This window comes from Pholcus phalangioides, unplaced genomic scaffold (assembly GCF_987345545.1).
Source record: "Pholcus phalangioides strain wild (caught in Gottingen) unplaced genomic scaffold, Ppha-v1.0 ptg000009l_1, whole genome shotgun sequence".
NCBI lineage: Eukaryota > Metazoa > Arthropoda > Arachnida > Araneae > Pholcidae > Pholcus > Pholcus phalangioides.
The window spans coordinates 25,702,713-25,724,732 of record NW_028301602.1 but is presented as its reverse complement, the minus strand read 5'-3'; the positions used below and the strand labels follow the sequence as shown (position 1 = coordinate 25,724,732).

General features: G+C 35.2%; 1 protein-coding gene across 1 annotated transcript; it reads right to left on the bottom strand.

Moving 5' to 3' along the window:
- Positions 1-501: 501 nt before the first annotated feature.
- LOC149082606 (protein arginine methyltransferase NDUFAF7 homolog, mitochondrial) lies at positions 502-19,279 on the bottom strand. Its single transcript, XM_089235871.1, has 11 exons — positions 19,189-19,279; positions 16,790-16,869; positions 15,115-15,260; positions 14,814-14,894; positions 12,581-12,691; positions 9,149-9,439; positions 8,839-8,955; positions 7,826-7,972; positions 5,782-5,887; positions 4,376-4,443; positions 502-1,774 (listed from the first exon to the last, which is right to left on the bottom strand). The coding sequence occupies exons 2-11, from the start codon at positions 16,857-16,859 to the stop codon at positions 1,595-1,597; spliced, it is 1,317 nt and encodes a 438-aa protein (XP_089091997.1). The 5' UTR covers positions 16,860-16,869; positions 19,189-19,279; the 3' UTR covers positions 502-1,594.
- Between the last annotated feature and the right edge of the window lie 2,741 nt (positions 19,280-22,020).

Below are 22,020 nucleotides of genomic sequence, written 5' to 3'. Positions count from 1 at the left end.
TAGAATTGCTTTACACACAGGCCGTAGAAAATTCATAAAAGGGCCGAATTGGCTCTCAGGTAAAAGTTTGTGTGCTCATGTTCTAGACTTCAAGACAATAAGAAAATTTTCAGTAACGTGTCCAGTCAACGTTTTACTAGTCATCTGAATACAGTGATACCTCGGCTAATGAAAATAATTTGTTCCAGAATCATGTTCATTAGCCAAAATGCTAATTCCCATAGGTTTCTATGGCCGGTATTATACAATAAAATTTTGATATATAAATTCTTTTACCAAACTTGAAAAATTCAACCAATAAGCATATAGGTTACATCTGCTCAAATGTAACCGATGCGCTTATTGGTTGCATTTTTCGAGTTTGACAATCAAAATTTATTAGTGCAATACCGGCCGATGAGAAAATTGTTTAATTCATTCCAGGTACCGTCAAAAATTTTAAAATATGTTTTTGAAAAATCCAAGAACACTAAAAAAAGACTAAAATGAACAGCTTCCAAATTTGATGAGAATTTACAGCAAAATACACTGAAAATCTTTTTATTTTACATAATGACCACATTTAAAGGTGCATATACATTATTGAGCGGGTCATGCAATGTAAACATTCACAAATGGTTGTTCAGTAATTTGTATGGTGTTGTGAACAATTCTTGAGCTGTTTGAACTGGATTCACCAGGAATTGTTTTTTTCAATGAACACAAAAGAAGTTGATGTATCACTGCAGGGGGGGGTGGTACATTGCAAGATTGGGGTGCTAATGTATACACACCTTTATATTGAAGTACTGGACACTAGAGGAGGCAACTGCCCCGGGCTGGAAAATTCTAGGTGGGAACACAAAACAGTGTTATCAAATTTTAAAGTGGTGGGGGCGTTAAAACAACATAAAAATCCTAGTTCTGGTTTTGCTGGACACAACCTGCTTCCCATCTTGGACATCAAAGCTCTCTCGAAGGATATAGGACGCCATGCACACAGCTTACACCAGCTTTAGAAGAACGTTGCTCTGAAAACATAGCCTTTTTTTTTCGAGCAATGCATTTTCTATTAGCTGAATCTTTCATTTTAAAAAAATTGGTTCAAAAACTTTCAGAAAAAAAGAATAGATACATCTGGGAAAACATTCTGAGGTGGACATGGATTAATTCAAACTTGAGTGACAGTATTCTGATGTGATGATTGGAGCTGCAATTCAGCTCACGAAGGAAGTGGGAGTTTTATGCTAGCCTGTGCATTCATGTCAACAAAAATGTTCATTAACAAACCAGTACTTGTTAGCCAAGGCAGAAAAATCATGAAAAAAAAAATCTTCATTAGCCAAAACATCAATATACTTCTGGCATCAGAACCTAGGTTTATGAAGACTTTTAATTACCCCTCAAAGGATGATCTGTCATTAAGAATGAACAGAAACCAACTTTACTCGAGGATAGAGCCAAAAAATGTTTTGGGAACAAAACTTTGGTTCAGATGGTGAAGAAATATTTTTTTTCCTCTTGAATGTTTTCAGTACAGTTATCTCAGTAAAAAACATGTTCACATCAAAGACATTTCAAAATATGAAAACAGCACAAAAATGCCTTGACAACACTAGCTGGATATAATTGAATTAAATCCTGGCGGTAGGTATCTTTGTAAATGTTCTTTCAATACAGCTGGGTACATGGCCAAGAACTTGTATCTTTCCCCCATCTGCTCAGGCTCTGTCAGCATTTCATAGCCGGAAAGTAACGCCTCCTTTTGCTCTGGTGTTGCATTTGATAGCAGTTTCTAAATTATGAAAACATTTTTATTTTCTATGCGAATAGGAGACATTACATACATAATCAAGGTTCCAGAGTGACCTGTAAAGTTTGGAAAAGAGAAATATTTGGCAAAAAAGGGAAATAGTCAAAGTTGGTTTATTTGATGTCCAAAGTCACTGAAAAAGTTCCAATTATACTATTCATCTGTGCCAGAACAGTAAAATGATTTCAAAAAAATTAATATTCACGCAGAGTCCAGTTGATCTTAACCATGGCCTCCATAAGGGTGGGGCTGGCAGGGCCCGGGACAATTCTCATGATTTTTTTATTTTTCACGTTATAAATTAACTACAGAAGGGCCCATGAAAAGTCTGACAGGGGGCCCGCAGAAAATCCCAGCCTGGGGGCTTTGCTCCAGGATGTGGGAGCCATGATCTTAACTTTAACATTATTCCACTATTCTGGAATCAGCATAACAGTAGAATACATTCCTTAACCATGTTTGAGGTCTGATTTGTAGAAACGGTTCATGATCCTCAGTAACGAAATTCATTATCATTCACGGTATCATTCTCATCATGACAAGGAAATCAATGTTAGAATTTTTACTTTCTGATATTATATTATCTGATTATAAATAGCACACCTTGATCAATATAATCCATATCAAGTGGTACACAATCTCGATGCACTCTGGGTGAACAATGGACATTATCAGAAAACACAGAAAATTTAAGTCATCCCAAGAACTTTTGTTGGATTCATTTAGAATGGATAAACTTTTAGTGAATTTAGATTGTAGGATATTACCAATTACCAACACTTTAACAACTCAGTTTGAGAAACATTAAAACAGTAAATTCAACATGAAAAACTAATTAAAAATTTGGGTATTCATTTTAGCATACAAAGGGTGGCATTTTCAAAGGTAGAAGTACCCATATTTTATTAAAAGTCTATCATAAAACTTAGGGGGTTATGTCCAGAATTGCCTCTAAATTTCTTCACACATACTGATCAGTGAACAGTTAGCACAATTGTTCTAGCCAAAAGTTATGGTAGAAAAAAAAAAAAAAACATTGTGCTCCAAAATTACATCAGAATCAAAGATTATTTGTGTTTAAACATTTGCTGCTTAAAACTTAGTGAAAAGAAGCAGTCAGACTGCTTGTAGAATTTTCCCAAACTGCTCACATTTGCTTGAAATAAAATAGGGTATCCAAATCCCAAAACTGAGGAAGGAAGAGGCCTCCACGTGCACCCTTGGTAACCCCACTTTTCCAGATTTTCACATCAGATGACACCATTATACTGACTAAAAAACAAATAATGACGTGTCTCATTCCCTTATAATAAATTGTCTCCCTACTGTCCAAACAATTTCATTGCTTTTCCTGAAGCATGACAAAAGGGTTTCTTTGGCTAACAACCCTGTCTTTCATTACATTTATAGGCATTTCTAAAAGCTTTCATAGACTTTTTAAGCTCTACCCTTAGAAGTTTTTTTTTTTGGGTGGGGGGGGGGTATTGTTAGTGTCCCCCCCCCCCAAAGAATAAACATTGTGTGTTTGAATCCTATTTTCTTTACTTCTGAATGGAAGAGGTAACAGCCCTCAGTTTAGTATGCATCATTAGCTGTTAGTGAGCAAACAATGGTATTCTAAAGATCTTCCAGATCTGTTCTTTAAACTGTCTTTTTCATATTATCCTGGAGTAAGCTGGGCTGTGGTTAGAATAGTCTGCCCTTCTTGGAGGCAACTTGGGTTCTTGTATTCTGTCAGACCAGACAAGACCCGGGCCCTGTCCCTTCAGGGATGTGGTTCTTGTATTCTGGGAATTTTGACAGAAATTAGTCAAAGTGTGTAAACATGTGCGAAAAAAAAATACTCATATCAATGAAGAAATATAAGGTTCAGAGTAGAAAAAATTGTTTTCCCCAGGAGAAAATAATTCTGGAAAATGAGGAAAAAGGTGTAAATTTTCAAAAACATATGAGGATACTTGAAATGACAACAAAAAAGAGGACACCTGGTAACCATAAATAAAATCATATTTTTTTTCTCTCCAACTTTAAACTATCCAAAACAATCTAAAAACAATTTGAATTAAACAAGTAATCTCAACATTAAATTAGATAGAAAACTCGAGGAGAGTTAATAAAAGTTCAAATAATTTGAATTGAATAAGTTCTGCTGCATCTGATATAAGCCAGGGAAAAAAGCTGAAACTTGAAAAAAACATTTAGAAGGCTGCATTCATTTTTTGCCGCCTGACAGTCGAGTGGTTAGGGAGCTAGCTTCTGACTGTGCAGGTCCGGGTTCGAATCCTGCTTTGGGCATACATGTCTACTAACACTAACAAATTCCAGATCTTAAGGATCTCTTAGGAATACGTGAGAATCACTTTAATGTTAGGATTTCAAATTTATATCTTTTCCTTCAGGAGTTCGGGCCAGGGAAATGAACAAGAGGATTTCGCTAGGAATCGTGATGTTGCATAGTGATATTACTCGTCATGATAAACAGGTTTGATTTTAGATTTAAAAAAAGTAGTGCATCTGATTTGGATAAAAACTATACAAAGCTTTTTCCTGTTATAGATTTTTCGATTCATGGATTATTCTCACCTTTAATCTGAAATCAATAGACATTTCTTTGAGGAATGCATTCTGAGAAACAGGTCCAACAGTAACAGCTGCGAGAGAAAATAAAATGGAAAAATATAAATCATTGCAAGCAACAATTTAACTCTTACATTTCAAAGGTAACAATAAGCAAACAGAAAAAATATATACAAATGACTTCTATAACATAATATAATTTTATAACGTTTAATTATTTAAAAAAATTTAATTTAAAAAAAGCAACAATAATTATAATAATAACATCGACCGGGTCACTTTGAGCCAATCCTGAAAAAATAAAAAAATCACCATTACCAAGCAGCTATTCCAATGAATATTTACTAACAGTTTTAATTCTGCCTAAAAGGGGACATCGTCAGTCGAATGATGAATACGTCCATCATTTTCTGACAGGAAAATTTAAATGGTTCTTGACAAAAGTTCCAGCTGAAATCAAGTAGCACAAATATCTCACATTAAATCATATTGGTTTTCTGGTTCAAGAGAAATTCAGTCCTTTATTTACAATACATCACTGATATCAGCGTTTGTCAAAATAGATATTCAATAAAAATTCTCATTTGGTGGTTTCAGATTTTGGCAAAAATTTGATTTTGACACTACCTTTATCAACAGGATATCCATATTTAATAGCGAGCTACAAGCACTGAGAGATGGGTAAAGTGAAAAATTTAATTGCTGCTAAAACCAACTAAAATTACTTAGACAAACACAGATTTCAGTGATGTATTCCAAACAAACAACTAAATTTCTATGAACTAGACGACCAATTTGGTTCATTCTAGGTTCTTTCAAAAGCTGGTGAAATAGAAACGTTTCGGGCAAATTTGATCGATTGTAGCTAGAAGGGTGTTGCAATTAAAAATTTTGGAATTGGCAATTAAAAATTTTGCAAACAATTCAATTTCAAACTTTCAGTGCCTGTAGCTCGCCATTAAATCAAGGTATTTAAATTCTTATATCACATTCTGTCGCCTGGCAGTCGAGTGGTTAGGGAACTAGCTTCTCACTGTGCAGATCTGGGTTCGAATCCCGGTTCGGGCATGGATGTTTACTAACACTAACAAATTCCCTGGATGGATCATGCTGACCCCTTGGGAATACGTGTGGATCACGTTATTATTATTATAGAATGTTTTCTGCGCTTTCCAAATACATGCTTAGTTTGAGTGTAAGTCTATCAGAAAATTCACAAATCCGAGTTTTTTCAGAGTTCACACATTTCTTTTAATAATCGATTATCCACCATAACTCAAAAATGGTTTGATATAGTACAGGGTAAATAGGATGTTTGATCCACTTGGGCTCGTCTATCACCCCCTTTCGTTTGGCACAATAGGTCAGATTCACCCTGTATATAAACCACAGAGTAAATTAAATTTCCATACCTTTACCCGCGGCACATTTTATTAGATATGAGAAATCAACATCAGCTGTCAGGTCAGCAGTCCCAGGTTCCAAGAGAGGATTATGTTGCTTGTGCTTCCGAAAACTCTGCAAACAAAATTAATTACCTACTTACACATATTCAATATTCAACCTGCATCATATTAATTGTATCAATATAAAATTGATTTTACTATAATAATAAATAGATTTAACTTTACATTACAATATTGCTGGCATTATTACAAAAAATTTACATTCTAGCACAAATCAAAATGTATGTTGCATGGCATTGGTGTTTTTAAAATTTTCAAAGATATTTTAATATCCAGGTACTAGAAATTTAGGCAAAACATTATACTACTTTTTTAAATATCTCTTGATGAGGATAAATTATAATTTTTATTTGAATATAGAGGAAAATATACATGAAATTTATTTGAACATTGAAGCACACAAAATTACAATATTTGTAAGCGTGAGAGATGATTCAAATTTCTACAAAATATGCCAGACTTCTCCTTCACTAAGTGGTTAAAAAATAAATCCAACAAAAAATGGGGAAAACAACTATTCAAAATCCTGATTACACATAACGGGGGTGTCATTATCAAAGGAGAGAGTAGATGATCAAAAATCTACCATATGATCTAATTAACATGGCTGTGTTTTGCAATCTTTTTTTTTTTCTTTAAACTGAGCACAACTCAGGTCTATCGCCATGTGCAATTTACTACCGAGTGAGTTGTGCCGGAAGTGTAAGTGTGTGTGTGTGTACTTAACAGTGTGGGTATGTATTTAGTGTTGTGTCTGATTTTTCATTGCTGCCATCTATATTTTTGAAGTAAAGTGACTGAAGTGTAATGATTGAATATTTGTACTGTTTGTAGGACTGTTGCTCTCTGTGAAGAGATTTTTTAACGAGGAGATCGGCTCGCATTCGGGCCTTGGTGTTTTGCAATCAGCACTTATCTCTTAGCTGAACAAAGGGGACTATAACTAAGGATCTCCTGTGTAACGTCATCATTTTTTTCTTGCTTCATTGGCCTCCTAATTACTTCTTTGTTATGAACACATCATTAAAAAAACACTGATGTAGGGTTCTTGCCAGTATTTACCTATATAGCAAATCTTCACAAAACACGCAGCATCTAGAAATACAGGATGTCTGTCCAAGTTATTTGTTAAGACTGAAATGTGTAAATTTCTGATCATAGCAGGGCTCTCTGTATCTTTCCATGTGAAGTCTGTGACTGATCACATCTATTAAAGGCAGTATCCTTGATGTTTATGTATACCGGCGGTCTTCAACCCATGGCCACACTGAGCTCATGAAACATGCGGTAGCATAGCTGAATGGCCCACAAGCCTCAGTAAAATGTCAGATATGGCTATGTTGTGCCAACAGTTGAAAAAACATGATAGAACTCTCATATTAGCGCATGAGGTGGAATTTCATTCTAAAAATGGCAACGCTTGATGGTACAGAGCTGATACCATGAAAGAGTATTCTCAGAATCGAACGATCTAGCATATGAAGTGGCCGCACCAATCTTCCAATATAAATTTCACTGATTTCATTTTTGGAATTCTGTAGGAATACCTGCAGTTCTTACAACCCTCCACCTCAGACAATTGCTAAACTTATAGCAACATTTGAAATTACTTCCACTTCTTTCTGAGCACATATATACATAGCTCAAAAACGCGATCATATTAGTAGCATTGAACATTGCAGAACAAAAAAAAGTTCGGGATATGCTAAGCATTGACTTCTTTTTTGATGGGGCAACTGAGCAACAGATTTGAGTTTTTTGATGGAAATCATTTGCTGAGAAAATCTCCAAAGCTCTGAAAAATGATTTCAGAACAACTAGTTGGAGAAAAAATAATCTCTATACACCAGGATGGGTCCTACACAGCGATATTGTGTACTTGAATGAAAAATTTATTTACTCCCTTTGTTAATCATGATTTAAAAGTTATAATCACAAAATTTTTTTTAAATATCAGAATATAGCTTAATGAGTAATACTAGATACCTACACGAAATGTGTCAGATTTATCACCTCCAGAATATCCATAGTCAATAATCAAAGCAATGCCCCCGTATTGCTCTAATTTTGCAGACAGATTTCTTATTAAAATTCCACTGTCAATGCTGACTTCAACCAGCTCACGTTTTTCTTCGGGCTGTAAGAAAAATACATGATTATGCCAAATGATCCGAGAAAAAAATTAAACGTGTAAACATAGAGTAATGTGTAATCACAAATTGAGTGAGAGCATAGTAAAAATTTAAGTGTTGACTGGTTATTCCTCACGTGTAAGGTGTTTGTATTTGCATCTGTCACATTACATGGGTCTTTCTTTTGAATTTGTAACACTTCATATTGAAACGAATCATAAGTTTAATGTAAAAATTAAAGTTTTTGAAGGAAAACATTGCATTATGGCAGTGTTTCCTCAAAGTGAGTGTGTCACATCTCCTAAGGGCATCACCAATCTCTGTTAGGGATGTCACCATGAGCTAGCAACATTGATGTTTGCTGCCTCCCTAGGGACATATTGTGATAAGTCAGTGACACATTAATGTGTGTTTGTTTAGTGTTGGAAGTGGTACTTTTCTAGAATGTTTTGATGAGCCATGAGTCGAAAATGTTTGCAAATCACTGCACTATGGTTTTCAATAGTCCATTTTAAATAACATTCCATATTAGTACAGGAGTCTGCACTAATTTTACGCACATTCTCTAACTGTATATAAGAATAATTTTTTTTACAGTCACCCCTCTTTTACAGACAAATATTTTTGTCCTGCACATTCGCAAAAGAGAAGTTTTACTGTACATACATTCCATGAATTACAGTAATACCTCTCTTTAGCGGACACCAATAGGACAGAAAAAAATTCATCCATAAAAGAGGGGTTACCATTAATCGGGGGTTTGAAATACATATCATTATAGTACAAGGGAAATTATAATTTGACCACATTTGAGGGGTTTCTGTTAAGAGGGGTTTTACTGTATATTCAATTTACTGAAAAGAATGCAGACATCAATGTACATCTTGGAGGCAGGAGTTTGATGTCTTGACAAGATATATCTCAGAGATTTCTCACAATTGGTTACATCAACATCAATGAGAACTTCTTTCCAATAACCTTGGACTTTCTGCAGATTGTATAGATATGAAAAGAGAAAAAAAAATCTCTGTAATTACACAGACACAGTCATAATATCAATGTTTATATGAATTTTTAAATATTCAAATATTTTATCAAATGGATATAGATTTTTATTCACTCATGAGAAGAAAAAAAAGATATCAGGATGGAAATTTTTAAATTACAAATAACAGCCATACCTTGAATATGTGTATAGGAAGAGCATCAAAAAATTCATGGGCAAGAACTAATGAAAAGTTGTCAGGAACAGTTTGAAGGTCTGAATGCCACGTCACAGGAACTCCATACTTTGTTACTGATGATGTCAGGTCTGGTAGCTCATCAGTGTGGAACTTTTCAGATTTTGCATCAGGCTCAGTTGATATTGAATCCTGGTTGCATAGAGTTTGTCTTTGAACTCTGCGCAGAAATTGACTGACTTCTACCAGGTGAAGGGAAAAGTTTTCATTCATCCCCAATTTCTGAAAGACCTGAAATTGTATCATACACTAATTAAATCATAAAAAAAAGTGAATATGTATAAATTATACAGTGAATCATTAGTTTTCATTCATCCCCAATTTCTGAAAGACTTGAAATTGTATCATACACTAATTAAATCATAAAAAAAAGTGAATATGTATAAATTATACAGTGAATCGTTACACATTTTTTACAGTGGCAATCAGTAGCATATTTATGGGGGGGGGGGGGGGTGATGAAGAGGCAAGGTAAATGATAGACCAAAACAGTGACAAAGAATGTGTAGAAGCATGTGAGTAATGAAATGAATGGCTTTGAAGCAGGCGTGTTTACAGGAGCAGACACTAATCGGGCCATAGTCCAAGGCAACAAATTCAAGGAATGAGTAGTCATGAAAATTAGACTGGAATGGGAGAAGGGCAGCAAAATTTGTGAGGGCCCACAGGCACATATAACCATAAATTCACCTCTGGTAAGTCAGCAATATCTCTTACTAAACCAGACATGCACCTTGTCCATATTCCTCTGTAGAGCTTCTAACGAATTGGTACACGTTGCAATGTGTGCGCATAGTGAACCTTCCATGAAGTTTGTTTCTGTGTAATGCCTGTTATGTATAGTACTGCTATGTGCCATCAATTTTTCTAACTATGCATGAAGTGTAATTATTGAATAACATACCGTTGTGGGCCTACTGCTCTCTGCAGCAAGACTTTTTAATGGGGAGATCGGCTCACATTTGCACCTCAAAGTTGGGAACCAACCAAATTTAGCTGCCCATCACTTTGGCGACAGTGGGGTTCAAACCCGGGAGCAATATCTTCTAGCAACTGAACAGAATGCTTGGAATAGACTTTAAAGTTCAACTTGGCTATTTCCTAAGATAACCAAGGCTGCTCTTTAGATAAAAAATTATTTGTTTGGAAAAGAAATCAAAAATGTAGGTTGAATATAACATTGAAAAATCCTCTCACTTGGCATACGTAAAATTTATTTTCATTGTTGACTTGAGCAGTTCCCAAATGGGAGGTGGCTGGAATTCCCCCCAGGGGTCCGCAGCCTAATTGTGGAATAATAAAATAAATTAATGCTAAGCTGAAAAAAAAATTAAATTACTTAAAAAAGGAACGTTTTAATGAAATTTATATGCAAAAGCCCAACTGCAATGTTGGTAGACTGCATCATGTATTATGATTTGACAGAAATTGTATTTGTGGTGGCAGCTCTCAATGGGGTATGAAACATTGTTGTAGTTTTTTTCCAATGCAGTAAATTGCATTGCTATTGCATCACATTTGCTAGTTACTGGATAAAATGTCCTCCATTGTTCCAGAACATTCTCACCGACAGTTAACTGTAGTATCTGCTGGCAAAAATGGGGGTTCATGACAGACATCTATATTTCCAGGGATCCACCACCAAAAGTAAAGGATCCACAGCAGGCACTAAGATTTCCTGGGGGTCCACAACTGAAAGTGTTTGGGACCAATGACTTGATTAACAAATGGGTGGAAACTTTGATCTCCACTGCACAACACACAATACAGTCTCTATATACAGTAGAACCTCATTTATCCAAACAACTTGGTCAACCGAACACCTTTTCAACCTAACTCATTTTCAGTCCATGATGCTCAACAGTTGGTACTTTCTTGGAACTTGAATCCTCTTATCTCCCAACTCGATAGCTTTGTTCTATTGTACAGTAATCCACTTCCAAAAAATTGTACATACCATAGCTGTGAGCTACAGATGTAAGTAGGGATGGATCCGGGAACAGCTCATGTAGTTATAAATGTCTGACAAGCAAAAAAAACCATGTGAATAGAAGCAGATTTAGCTGCCATCTTTTTTGTTTTTGACTGACGAATTCATCTTAATCCTATGAGTGTGCCTTAATGAGAGGGAGGAGTGGGTCTTCTGGACAACAAGACAGTTCTTATCACGGTTCTTATGTCGGGGGGGGGGGGCTGGGGGCTAATCATTTGTTGCTATATTTTAATTTATTCCTTTGCACTATCAAATTAGTTTCGAAATCAAATCTTCAAACTTTTCACTTTTCCAAACACCCTTCGGTCCCAATGTGTTTGGATAATCAAGGTTCTACTGTAGTAAACATTTTCCTCTCAAATTTTCATACTTGATGATTTTTTTTAATAAGACATTCACATTTTCATACATGTATATCAAAAAATACTTCACTAAAATGAAAAATTCTGAAAGTATTGCTGTAGTGCTAAAATATGCATTCAAGCATTACAGCAGGAGCTTTTTTTGGTAAATTTCAAGATAGTTGACATAATAAAACAATTAAAGGTGTATTATCACTTTTTATAAACCTTCATGGCTGAGAAAAAGTTTGACAAATCCTCAAAAATCTTGACAATGAGACCAGCATCATGAAATTGTTCCACTAATTTTTAAATTTCCAGCATAATCTCATATGTTTAGCATGTTTAACAAATGAATATTTTTTGGAATGTAAATTGGCTAATATAAGTGGATCGTGTTGCGTGGAAAAATAATTTCATTCAATGAAAATATTTCAGAGCTATGAGTTAACTACTGTCAGTTTATACAAAAACTTTGTGTTTTACACTAATACCGGATGTTTTGTAAATGTAGCTTTAACTCATAAGAAAGAGATTTCTTGTTCAGAGTAGAAAAGCGGTTTCGAAAGAACAATATATTTTTTGTGATTAAAAGACAAAACTAAATTTATCATTGCATCTGGTGCACAGAAAAAGTAGCTTCATTGAAGACATGTGAAACTTCTGTCAATTCATGTACTTTCTTTTATATAAAGTGTTTTTAAAATTAATTTACATGAAAAGTTCATCAAACTATTCACTACACAAATTATAACCTGCTTGTGTGCACCATAGATTAGTTGTCTAAATACAACATGGAAGCATGATGTTCACAAAAGTTTTTCTGTATCCATTTGAGTTTGTCTGTAATTATTAATTATAGTGCTCACTTAACCGGATAGACAGATCCAATAATAATGTAAATTATGTTTTGCATTTTATTGCAAAGCTAAAGGTTATTGAGGTATGGTTCTCAGGGAAATTTTTATCTACTTCAAGTCATTATTCCAAAGAGTTTATATAGCATCACAACAATGCAGAAGAATTAAGAAGAATCACCCGCAGTATATCTTCACTCAGTGTTCCTCTGCCAGGTCCCAATTCAATCAGCTGCAGAGGTGTTGGTTTACCTAAGGTAGACCATTCATTGTAAAACCAAACAGCTATGAGCTGAAAGAGAAGTATTATATGTAATTTAAGAAAGCAAATCAAGTATAATATCATAATGACACACTTCAAATGAGAAAAAACAATGAATAAATCCAAAATGGAAATAAAATAAATCAACCAAATACAGGTAAAAAGAAAGTAATATGCAAAATCATTTTGAAGCATTGCAAGATATCAAAAATATAATGAAATCTTAGCTAACGTTGGTCTTAGCTTATCAATTTTTTGGTTAAAGATTTTTTTCATGATTTTTCTGCCCTGGCTAACAAACATTTTTGTTGATATGGATGCACATGCTAACCCAACGCAGCCACCTTGTGAGCTGAAATTTAATGTCAATCATGATAAATACTGTCACCTGAGCTCGATTAACTGTTTTCCATCTCAGCATCTTTTTCCAGATGAACCTCCACGTCTCTTTCACAAAGTTTTTTAACCATTTCATATAAATTAAAATCTCGGCTTATAGAAATGCTTCGAAGAAAAACAGAGCCAAAGTTTTCAGAGTATGCATTTTTTTTTTCTTTTTCAGTGCAAAGACTCTCAGCATCGAAACTGAACAGTCAGGGTCTGGACATACTAGAAGCTTATCTTGTCCATCTGCGAGTATCAGACACAGAAATGAGCTGAAAAAATCAGAAATATACAGCAACACCTATGACATCTTAAATTGGTTATGTCAACACTAGCTTTAGTGTGCCAAGTTGTGCGCTGGCTGTGCTAGTTTTATACATAGTGTAAAGTAGAAATATCTTGAGCATTTCATTGTCCTGTAGATTTTAATTTATCCAATTTTGAAACTGTTCATTTTAGCCTTCAGTCAGGTTTTTCTTAAATAGTTCTCCTTGGTGGTAGAAAAAACTTCAAATTTTGGGAAGTAGCGAGAACGATTAAACAATTTTTCATGGAAATCTATGGGAAAGCACATTTCTCCTGATGAATTTTATTCCACAAAAAGTTATCTTTGTTAGCCGAAGTATCACTGTACAAAGTTTTCTTATCATAGAAGTGAATAATTTCGACCAAGTAATTTTAAAACCAATTGGAAATATCATCTAATTAATACTAGGGCTGGTTCGATTAATTGATTAATCAGGTCGGTTAATCGATCAATTGCTAATCACAGTTAAAAAATTTAGTTGAGTTGATTAACACGATCAATCCAATCAAAATTATTTTTTTAAATTAAAAGTTTATAATTTAACTTGATTTATATATGGCTAAACCGATAAAATGTCTTAACTTATGTTCGTATACATAACATTTCAAATAAGTGACGGTATTTAAAAATATCTCAATCAATATTTGATCAAATTTTTCACTATGGGGAAACACAAGTTGATTCAACGAAAACTAGTAATAATTTCTAAAATTACAGATTAAAAAAAACAACAACAACATCTACGTTAAAAAATTCCAGGATATAACAAGCAAGTTCAGCATATCATCCCTCCCTGATGCCAGAGACCGAAATGTGCAAATTTTTACTTTTGGGTGTATTAGCTGGTTGGATCACTTATTTTGCTAAATTTTGCCAGAAACGTATATACATATCCCCCCCCCCCCCCATTGAAACACATTTTACAAAACAATTTACGAGAACAAATTTCATTGAGTAGCATTCAAGTCCTTTTCCAAGTTCTAGAAATTTGCACATTCATGTTTCTGGTAAGGTTGGAAGGAGCGATATTAAAATAGCCTCAAACAAGTGACTCTTATTTCTTAATACAAATACAAAAACAATGCCACAACAGTCAACATGCTCAACGAGGTGGCTGATATACATATGTTCATTATTTATGTTGTATAACTGGAACAAAGGTCAAGTTTTCCATATTCCTGGGTTAATCTATTTCTATATTTGTTTACATCCATTCAGTGGATAGATGTGCGAAATGAATCGAATATATTTTTATAGCATAGATTAATATCATATAATTACCAACACTATGTTTGCTATGAATGAATAGAATTTGAAAATATTTGATTAAAATTCAATTAATTGATTACTTTTTTTTTGATTAACCAGTTGAAAATTTAAATCGATTCTCAACCCAAAATCAATACATTTCTGTGAACATTTAGTAAATACTACTGAAATCTTATTTTAATTTGTGCATACTTCACCGAACATCTGTGATATTTCCGGAGAAGTGATAAAATCCCCAGAGGCTCCAAATGCATCGCTATGCATATAATATCCCTAGAGAATTGAAAAAGGGTGGTGGGGGAAAGAAAATAAATTTCAGCAAAAATGTAACACAAAATTCTCAAATAGGGTTGACATCCCAAATTTAATGTGAAACCCTAGATTCTAAGAATATTATTAACATGAATATACAGTGATCAGAATTTAAAAAATAATAACTCCAATTTCGATTAAAATTTGACAAGAAAGGAAAGAAATATACGTATATAATTACTGAATATGGGTTTGTAAGAACTTCTTTCATGTATTCAGCTACAGTTATCGGTCCAGTAGCTTTTATCTTATTGCTGAGGTATCCCAAAAGTTTTCCATCAGGTAGCTTCTTAGTCATTTGTGAGCAAAGTTCTCTTCTGGATGCCACTGTTATAGTAACATGCAAAAGGAAGACAGACCATAAAACAGTTTAAGAAATATATGATTTCACACATGCTAACTTCTAATTGTTACAGAGTTTTGGTCTCTATTAAGTAAAACGTGAGGCTAGATCAAGGTCAAATTGGTCGCATAAATCTTTCACTGGCACAGTGTGATGCATGGTTAGGGGTAACAAAATTATTTAAATCGATGATTTTGACGTATATTTTGGTACTATTCTTAGTTAACATCAAGTATTGAAATTATATTATTATTTGTAAGTAATTTTCTCTGTGATCGGCTGATTTTTCTTTCCCCCTACAATTTGGAGATAGTCTTTATAAAAGAGGATCCCCTTATCTGAGGTGACACCAAACCCATTATCTCTGGTTCAACAAAACTCTGCCAAAGCGCTTAAAGAATATCTTCAATCGTTTTGAACTCTACTGCAGGAGTGCATGACCTCTGGCCCGTAGGTGAAATGCTGCCCACGAAAAGGTCATCAATAGAAAAGTATCAATTTACACAACATGATATATGGGCTATAACCATATTTCAACGATAAAAAATAAAGGAAATTGGGATCCAGACATGAAACATTGCGAATTATCACAAAAAAAAGGTTGTCAAAAGTAAGCAAAATTTAAATTTGTCACTGAAAAATCATTAATTATATGAATTGAAGCACTACTATAACTCACAGTGAGTAAAATTTATAATTCATAGAAAAAATGTTTAGTTCGCAAATATGGGAGATGAATATTTACGATTATAATTTATTATGATAATTATAGTCATAATTATAATATTTTACAAATTATGAAAGTAATCTTCGTTCTTGATTTCAGTAAAGATTTTGTTGAAAATACAGGGGCGTCTCTCATGAAAAGTCTGAATGACCAAAATTACTGGAATGCAGGGCCATCATTTGGGGGGGGGGGGGCGTTGCCCCACCTGGTTTTTGAAAATACACTGAAAATGGTATATATACGAGTATATATATATAGAAATATATATATGTACATACATACATTGTGTATACATGTTCTTTGCACCCCCAGGAAAAGTTGAAATGACGGTCCTGCTGGAATGTCTTGTAAAATAACAGTCTCATATGGTCGTCCTATACATGCCAGTTTCCCTGCGAGCCATAGCAATATCACATATCTGCCCAGCTGACTGAAAATATTCTGCACACCCTGCTCTACTGTATTTTATGGAAGAGTTGCGGACCCAATCACTTTGTCAATGACTGAAGCAGCCTGACCCCCCTACATAATAACATGCTCCTCACATATGCCCAATAACATAAATCTGTATGATCAGTACATGGAATTTGTGAATGTTAGTAGAAACCCAACGCCTGAACGAGGATTCACAGCCAAAGGCTAGCTTAAGCTAACCACTCGACTGCTAGGCGGATTCGGATAAGTGGGGTTAACGTGTAATAGTACCTCACTGAATTTTTTAATTTTTTGTTCTCCGACAATAATTTAAAGATATTAATTAAAAAATTAATGAAATTTTCTAATTACCAGAACTTTTGGGGAAATCAGCAAATTTCCAATTTTTTCTTGTACAACATAGCCTCCGGTACCAGGTCATGGCTTTGACACTGAAAACAAGACAAACTTCATTAGAAATAAGAAGAAAACAGATATATCTGTTTTCTATATGTATATATAACTGTATACATACAGTTATTGGTGTAGGGGGTGGGGATATTTATACAGTCGACACTCTTCACAATGGCCTCATGTTATAGAAACCATTCCATTACAATGACTGGTAGGATAAATCCCAAATGTTTCCATATAATAACTGTCACATGTTTTTCTTTCGATATAACGGCCATGTTAAAAAATATCGCCAAAGAGAGCAACAGGCCTACAATGTTACAAGTATTCAATCATTACGAAGGTTTTAAACAGCTGGGTGATACAAAGATGTATTTAGAAAATAGCGAAAATTCAACTGCCCTTGCAGGGAATCAAAACCACGTCATCTCAGTCACTGGGTGAGCGCACTAGATTACAAGGCAACGAATACCTGAATCTTTCTTTAAAGCTCACATGCACTGAACAGCCATACATGGACGGTTGGACCTAATTCAGGCCAAAGCTCACAATTTGTTACACTGCAACGAGATGGCGACGATGATGTAATTCTCTGCTATCCATACATACGGTTTCAACAGCTGGCTGATATGAAGATATATTTAGGAAAGGGAGAAAATTCATCTACCCTGCCGAGGAATCAAAGCCACATAGTCTCACTTAGTCTAGTGGTGCTAACTCAGCAAGTGAGAGGACCTGGGTTCGATTCCCTACAGTGTAGTTGAATTTTGTCTCTTTCCTAAATATATCTTCGCATCAGTCAGCTATCAAAAATCCTTTGTATGGATAGCAGAGATATCCTCAGGTTCAATCATTACACTCCACTCACTTCTGAAATATAGATGTCTGCACTGAAAAATAAGACACCACACTCAGACTGTTAAGTACACACACACACGCTCATACTTTCAACACAGCTCATTCTGTAGTACACTGAGCATAACGATAGACTGGAGTTGTACTTGTTTTGAAAGAAAACATTCACAGGGCTCTCCTCCCCACATGCGAAAGTCAGGCTGCTACTTTCACCCCCCCCCCCAATTTCCTACAGCCAGGGCTCCAAGTTAGTTGTGATCTTCACCAGCCCAGAATATTTCACATGGGACCCCACAAGAAAATACTTAGTTTTAAAAAATATTTGTTGTCTGTGAGCAGAAGCGCAACTAGATGTTCGGTGAGCCAGGGCAAACTCGGCTAAGATGTCATAAGTGGGGTTGCGGCAAATTTGGCGATTTCCAATTCCACCAAAGTCTTTCCTTCTTAGTGACCTGGATTTTTTTGCTCGCCCAACATCTGCATTATCGTGAAAATCAAGATGGCAGAAAGAAAAAAAATTTTGGCACTCCTTTTTTTTTTTGGCAAGCTAGAACATCACGAGGAAATCTGGAGCCAATGAAAAAAAGTACTGGCCACAGGATTCACCGACTCATCCCATTTGGGCTTCAAGTATTTCCTATTCTGGCAAATCCAACACCAACTGAGTTTATTGGTGCGATTGCTGTTTGAAACCATGCTAGTGACACATTTCGGGCGAGACACTATTTTTTCGCCGGTATCCCACTGAATAGACTTTTATATAGATGAGCTCAGAAGGCTCATCTATAAAAAAATATATTCCCAAGCAAAGGATACAAGATGACAAACATGGGTGGCGATACAGGGAGGGGGGGGGGCATTCTAATGCATGTATGTATGTAAATATCAATTGCCATCATTACCATCGTGCTCTCCCAGCAATAATGACCATACCCACTCCCCTCCCCCAGACTTCTGGAGTGGGGGGGTAGTCATCTCCGCCTATGATGGCAAACAAGGCTTCGAATCAATAAATTTCAATAATGACGAACACAATATAATGAGACCTAAGGCGCTGGTGAAAATAAGAAATGTAAAAGGCACAAAAAATAGATAAGGGTTGCATGTTGGCTTCAAAAAAAAACATTTCTGCCACCAATGAAAAATTTTGAGAGCTACAGTGCAAGGTAATCAGTTGGCGACATAAAATAATCGCCGAATTTGGCGCAACACTGCTTATGGAATTTTAGCCGCAAGCTCGAACTTCGGCGCCCCTGTGTAAGTTTAAGGAGTTATCACAGGAAGAATTCAGCACCCCTTCCCCCCTCCGGTCCAGCGCCCGGGGCACCAGAACCGGCAGCCCAGTTGCGGCCTTGGGTATATGTGGGGGGGGGGGGGTGCTAATAACATTAGTGAGTGTGAAGGGATAAAGATAACATTAAGTGAAAAATCAAAAATAACTTCTTTTTTTTGTAAAAACAATGGGAAAATCTTGTTTCCTCAATCAATTTCTGATACTATACCTTATTAGTGGAGAAAACTATTATTTTTTGAATCAAAAAAATGTAAACAAATATTTTCAGTGGACTTTCAGCCTGCGAATCGAGATTTCTTTGACATTGGATGACCATGTGACCCGCATATTACGGGACATCCGTGTCTTTCCAGAGGCAAATTAGGGCTACTGGAGACAAATTTGAAGGAAATCCACTTCAGTGATAATTTGAGAGGGAATCGACAACGTTGCTAATTTTTTTGGCTACGTTTTTGGCAATAATTGGCCCGTATCTTGGTCTCTCTCAGTTTTGTTATCTTAAATCGAAATATAGAACGTCTAGTGTCATCTAGTGATAAATTAGAACACTGACAACATTTGTGAGTATTTATTTGTTTGGTAGATGACAGCACAAGCTCCAGTGATCGGAAGTAAACGCGCTAATTTCAAAACAATATAGCGTTAATTGAGTACAGTCAAACCTCGTTAATGAGTCACTCTTGGGAGAGCAAAAATATGACTTAGTAAACGGAGTGACTCGTTCAGCGGAGTAAGCCATAGCTGTGGCAATTCCAATTGGGAGTTCCAAAAAGGGATCCGGTAAGCGGAGTGACGTGTTAACCGGGTGACACACTAACGAGGTTTGACTGTATATCGTTTTGGATATGTTACGTATTACTATACTTATTAATAAAAATTTCGTTGTCATAAAAAGAATGGATTTTTAAGTTTTTGTGAAACAGTAGATGCCACTAATTAGAATTTCGGATATTGTTATCATTCGTGAATTGTTATTACTAGAGACCAGATTACATGCACTAAAAAGTGATAAAATATGCTCTAAAAATATGAAAATATGCATTAAAAACATTACCATGCAAAAAAAGCAGATGTGTTTTCAAAATGCATATTTTCTATTTCTTCGTGCATATATATATTTACAATATATATATATATATATATATATATACCGCATATGCAAATAACTTCTACATATTTTTTATTCAAGCATTTTTTACTTTTCAGTTTGTTGTAGCTGCTTAATAACGAAAATAGCAGTAAGAATTTCGACACTATTTCTAAAAAAAAATTTAATACTTTGACGTGTCTCTAGAAATAGCTTTACAATAACACGGTTAATATTCGTAAAATTTTTTATAAATATGTATTTAATTCACTAAAATTCTGCTGCGGGAAAAAAACCGATGAAAATATTATGAACAATATTTATTTGAAAAAAGTTGAAAAGTTATAAAAAAAATTGAGTGAGCTCTTAAATAAACCTTCAAAAATATGCAATTATACTGAAAACTCTTTGATTTTATGCATTTATATGCATTAATGCTAAAAAAGGCCAACATATAATATAATCCGGGCTCTAGTTATTACTTTTGCAAAGAACGGAACGGGTGGATATAACATAGGGGAAAACATCGTTCATAGTTACTGGGACTTCGGATAATGTTATCTTTTTTCCGTCAAAACACTTTTTTTGCGCATTCTGAAGCTAAGATTTTTATTCCTGTAAAGTCATCGTTATCAGGCTGCAACGCTATGTAGGAGGCTAGAAGGTGTTCTTTCCCCCTTCCCCCTCCCCATTGACAAACATTGCCGTATAAGTAATTATAAACATTGTCGTAATTAATGTCGTAATCCAGTCCGTAGCTATTCACTGTTTCACTGTGATCCATATACGTGTGGAGCTTCTTTTGCAATGGCCTTCCTATAGTGAAGGAGAATGACACAGGCTTTGGCGAAAAAAAAAATCCTTTCCTTCAGTTTACCAGATTTAAATTTCTTTTTTGCCAGAAACTTTCTCAAGGGATCTATGAAGTGTTTGTATGTTAGAAACATGTCGTTATTTGTGATATACACGGTGATTATAACTAAAATTCATGTGTACCCTAGTTTTTCTGATAATCTGCTTATCCGAATACCGCCAAATTTTTAGGATATCTTAATGAGACCGTGGGCGAGAAATTTATGAAATAAAGTAACTAAATTTTTGACCACCAGATAAAAAAGAGGCACTTTTTTACTGCATTTCACATTTTTCCCATGGTTCATAGAGCGTATATATCAATTTTCAATGGAATACGCCCTCCAGAACGGGCGCTACAAAGATCCTAACCTATGCAGTGGTCGTTCTGGAGGACGTATTCCATTGAAATTTGGTATATATCAAAGCCGCTTGAAAGTTTTCTTAATGTAGCTTTGTGTATACACGCTATATGGTCCATTGGGGAGGGAAGGAAAATTCAATAAAAAAAGCTCCACTTTTTCACCTGGAGGTCGAAAATTGAACTTTTCTTCATTATTAAATAAATCTCTCTTCCATGGTCTCATTAAAGCCCCGTTTACATGTTCGATAAAACATCCCGGGAAGTTCCCGGTAACGGGGATTTTCGCTACAAACCATTCACATGACGTTTAGTTTATGCCGGTAATCCCCCCCCCCTCTTCTTTCCGGAAGTCATCACTGGTTACGTGGGTTGAACGGAAGTGGTTGATTCAAGATGGCTGACGAAGTAGCTTACAGTAGTTTTCGCGGCGCAAAGGATTATGGGAGAGAAGGTTGGTGTCGACCATCAATCCACCCCAAGAAAGATGAGCTTCTGTCCCACCCTTTTTTCCCTGCGAAGGAAAAAAAGTTGTCATGCCGGTAATTATCACCAAAGCGACCCCTCAATCTTGCACATGTGAACGGGGCTTAAGATATCCTAAATATTTGCCAGTATTCGGATAAGCAGTTTTTGAGAAAAACTACTCAGAGTACGGGAACTTTAATTATGATCACCCTGTTCATTAGACGGCTCCATTCTAACGTCTCACAACTGTTGATTAACAAAAATGCAGAATT

Bases quoted from the DNA above. Each gene is read 5' to 3' on its own strand.
- LOC149082606 (XM_089235871.1), bottom strand. From the start codon at position 16,859: ATGACCTGGTACCGGAGGCTATGTTGTACAAGAAAAAATTGGAAATTT. The intron at 9,440-12,580 runs GTGATTCTTCTT...ATACAATTTCAG, and splicing joins TGAGTGAAGATATACTGCGG to GTCTTTCAGAAATTGGGGAT. The intron at 1,775-4,375 runs GTGAGAATAATC...TTCATAATTTAG, and splicing joins CTATTGATTTCAGATTAAAG to AAACTGCTATCAAATGCAAC.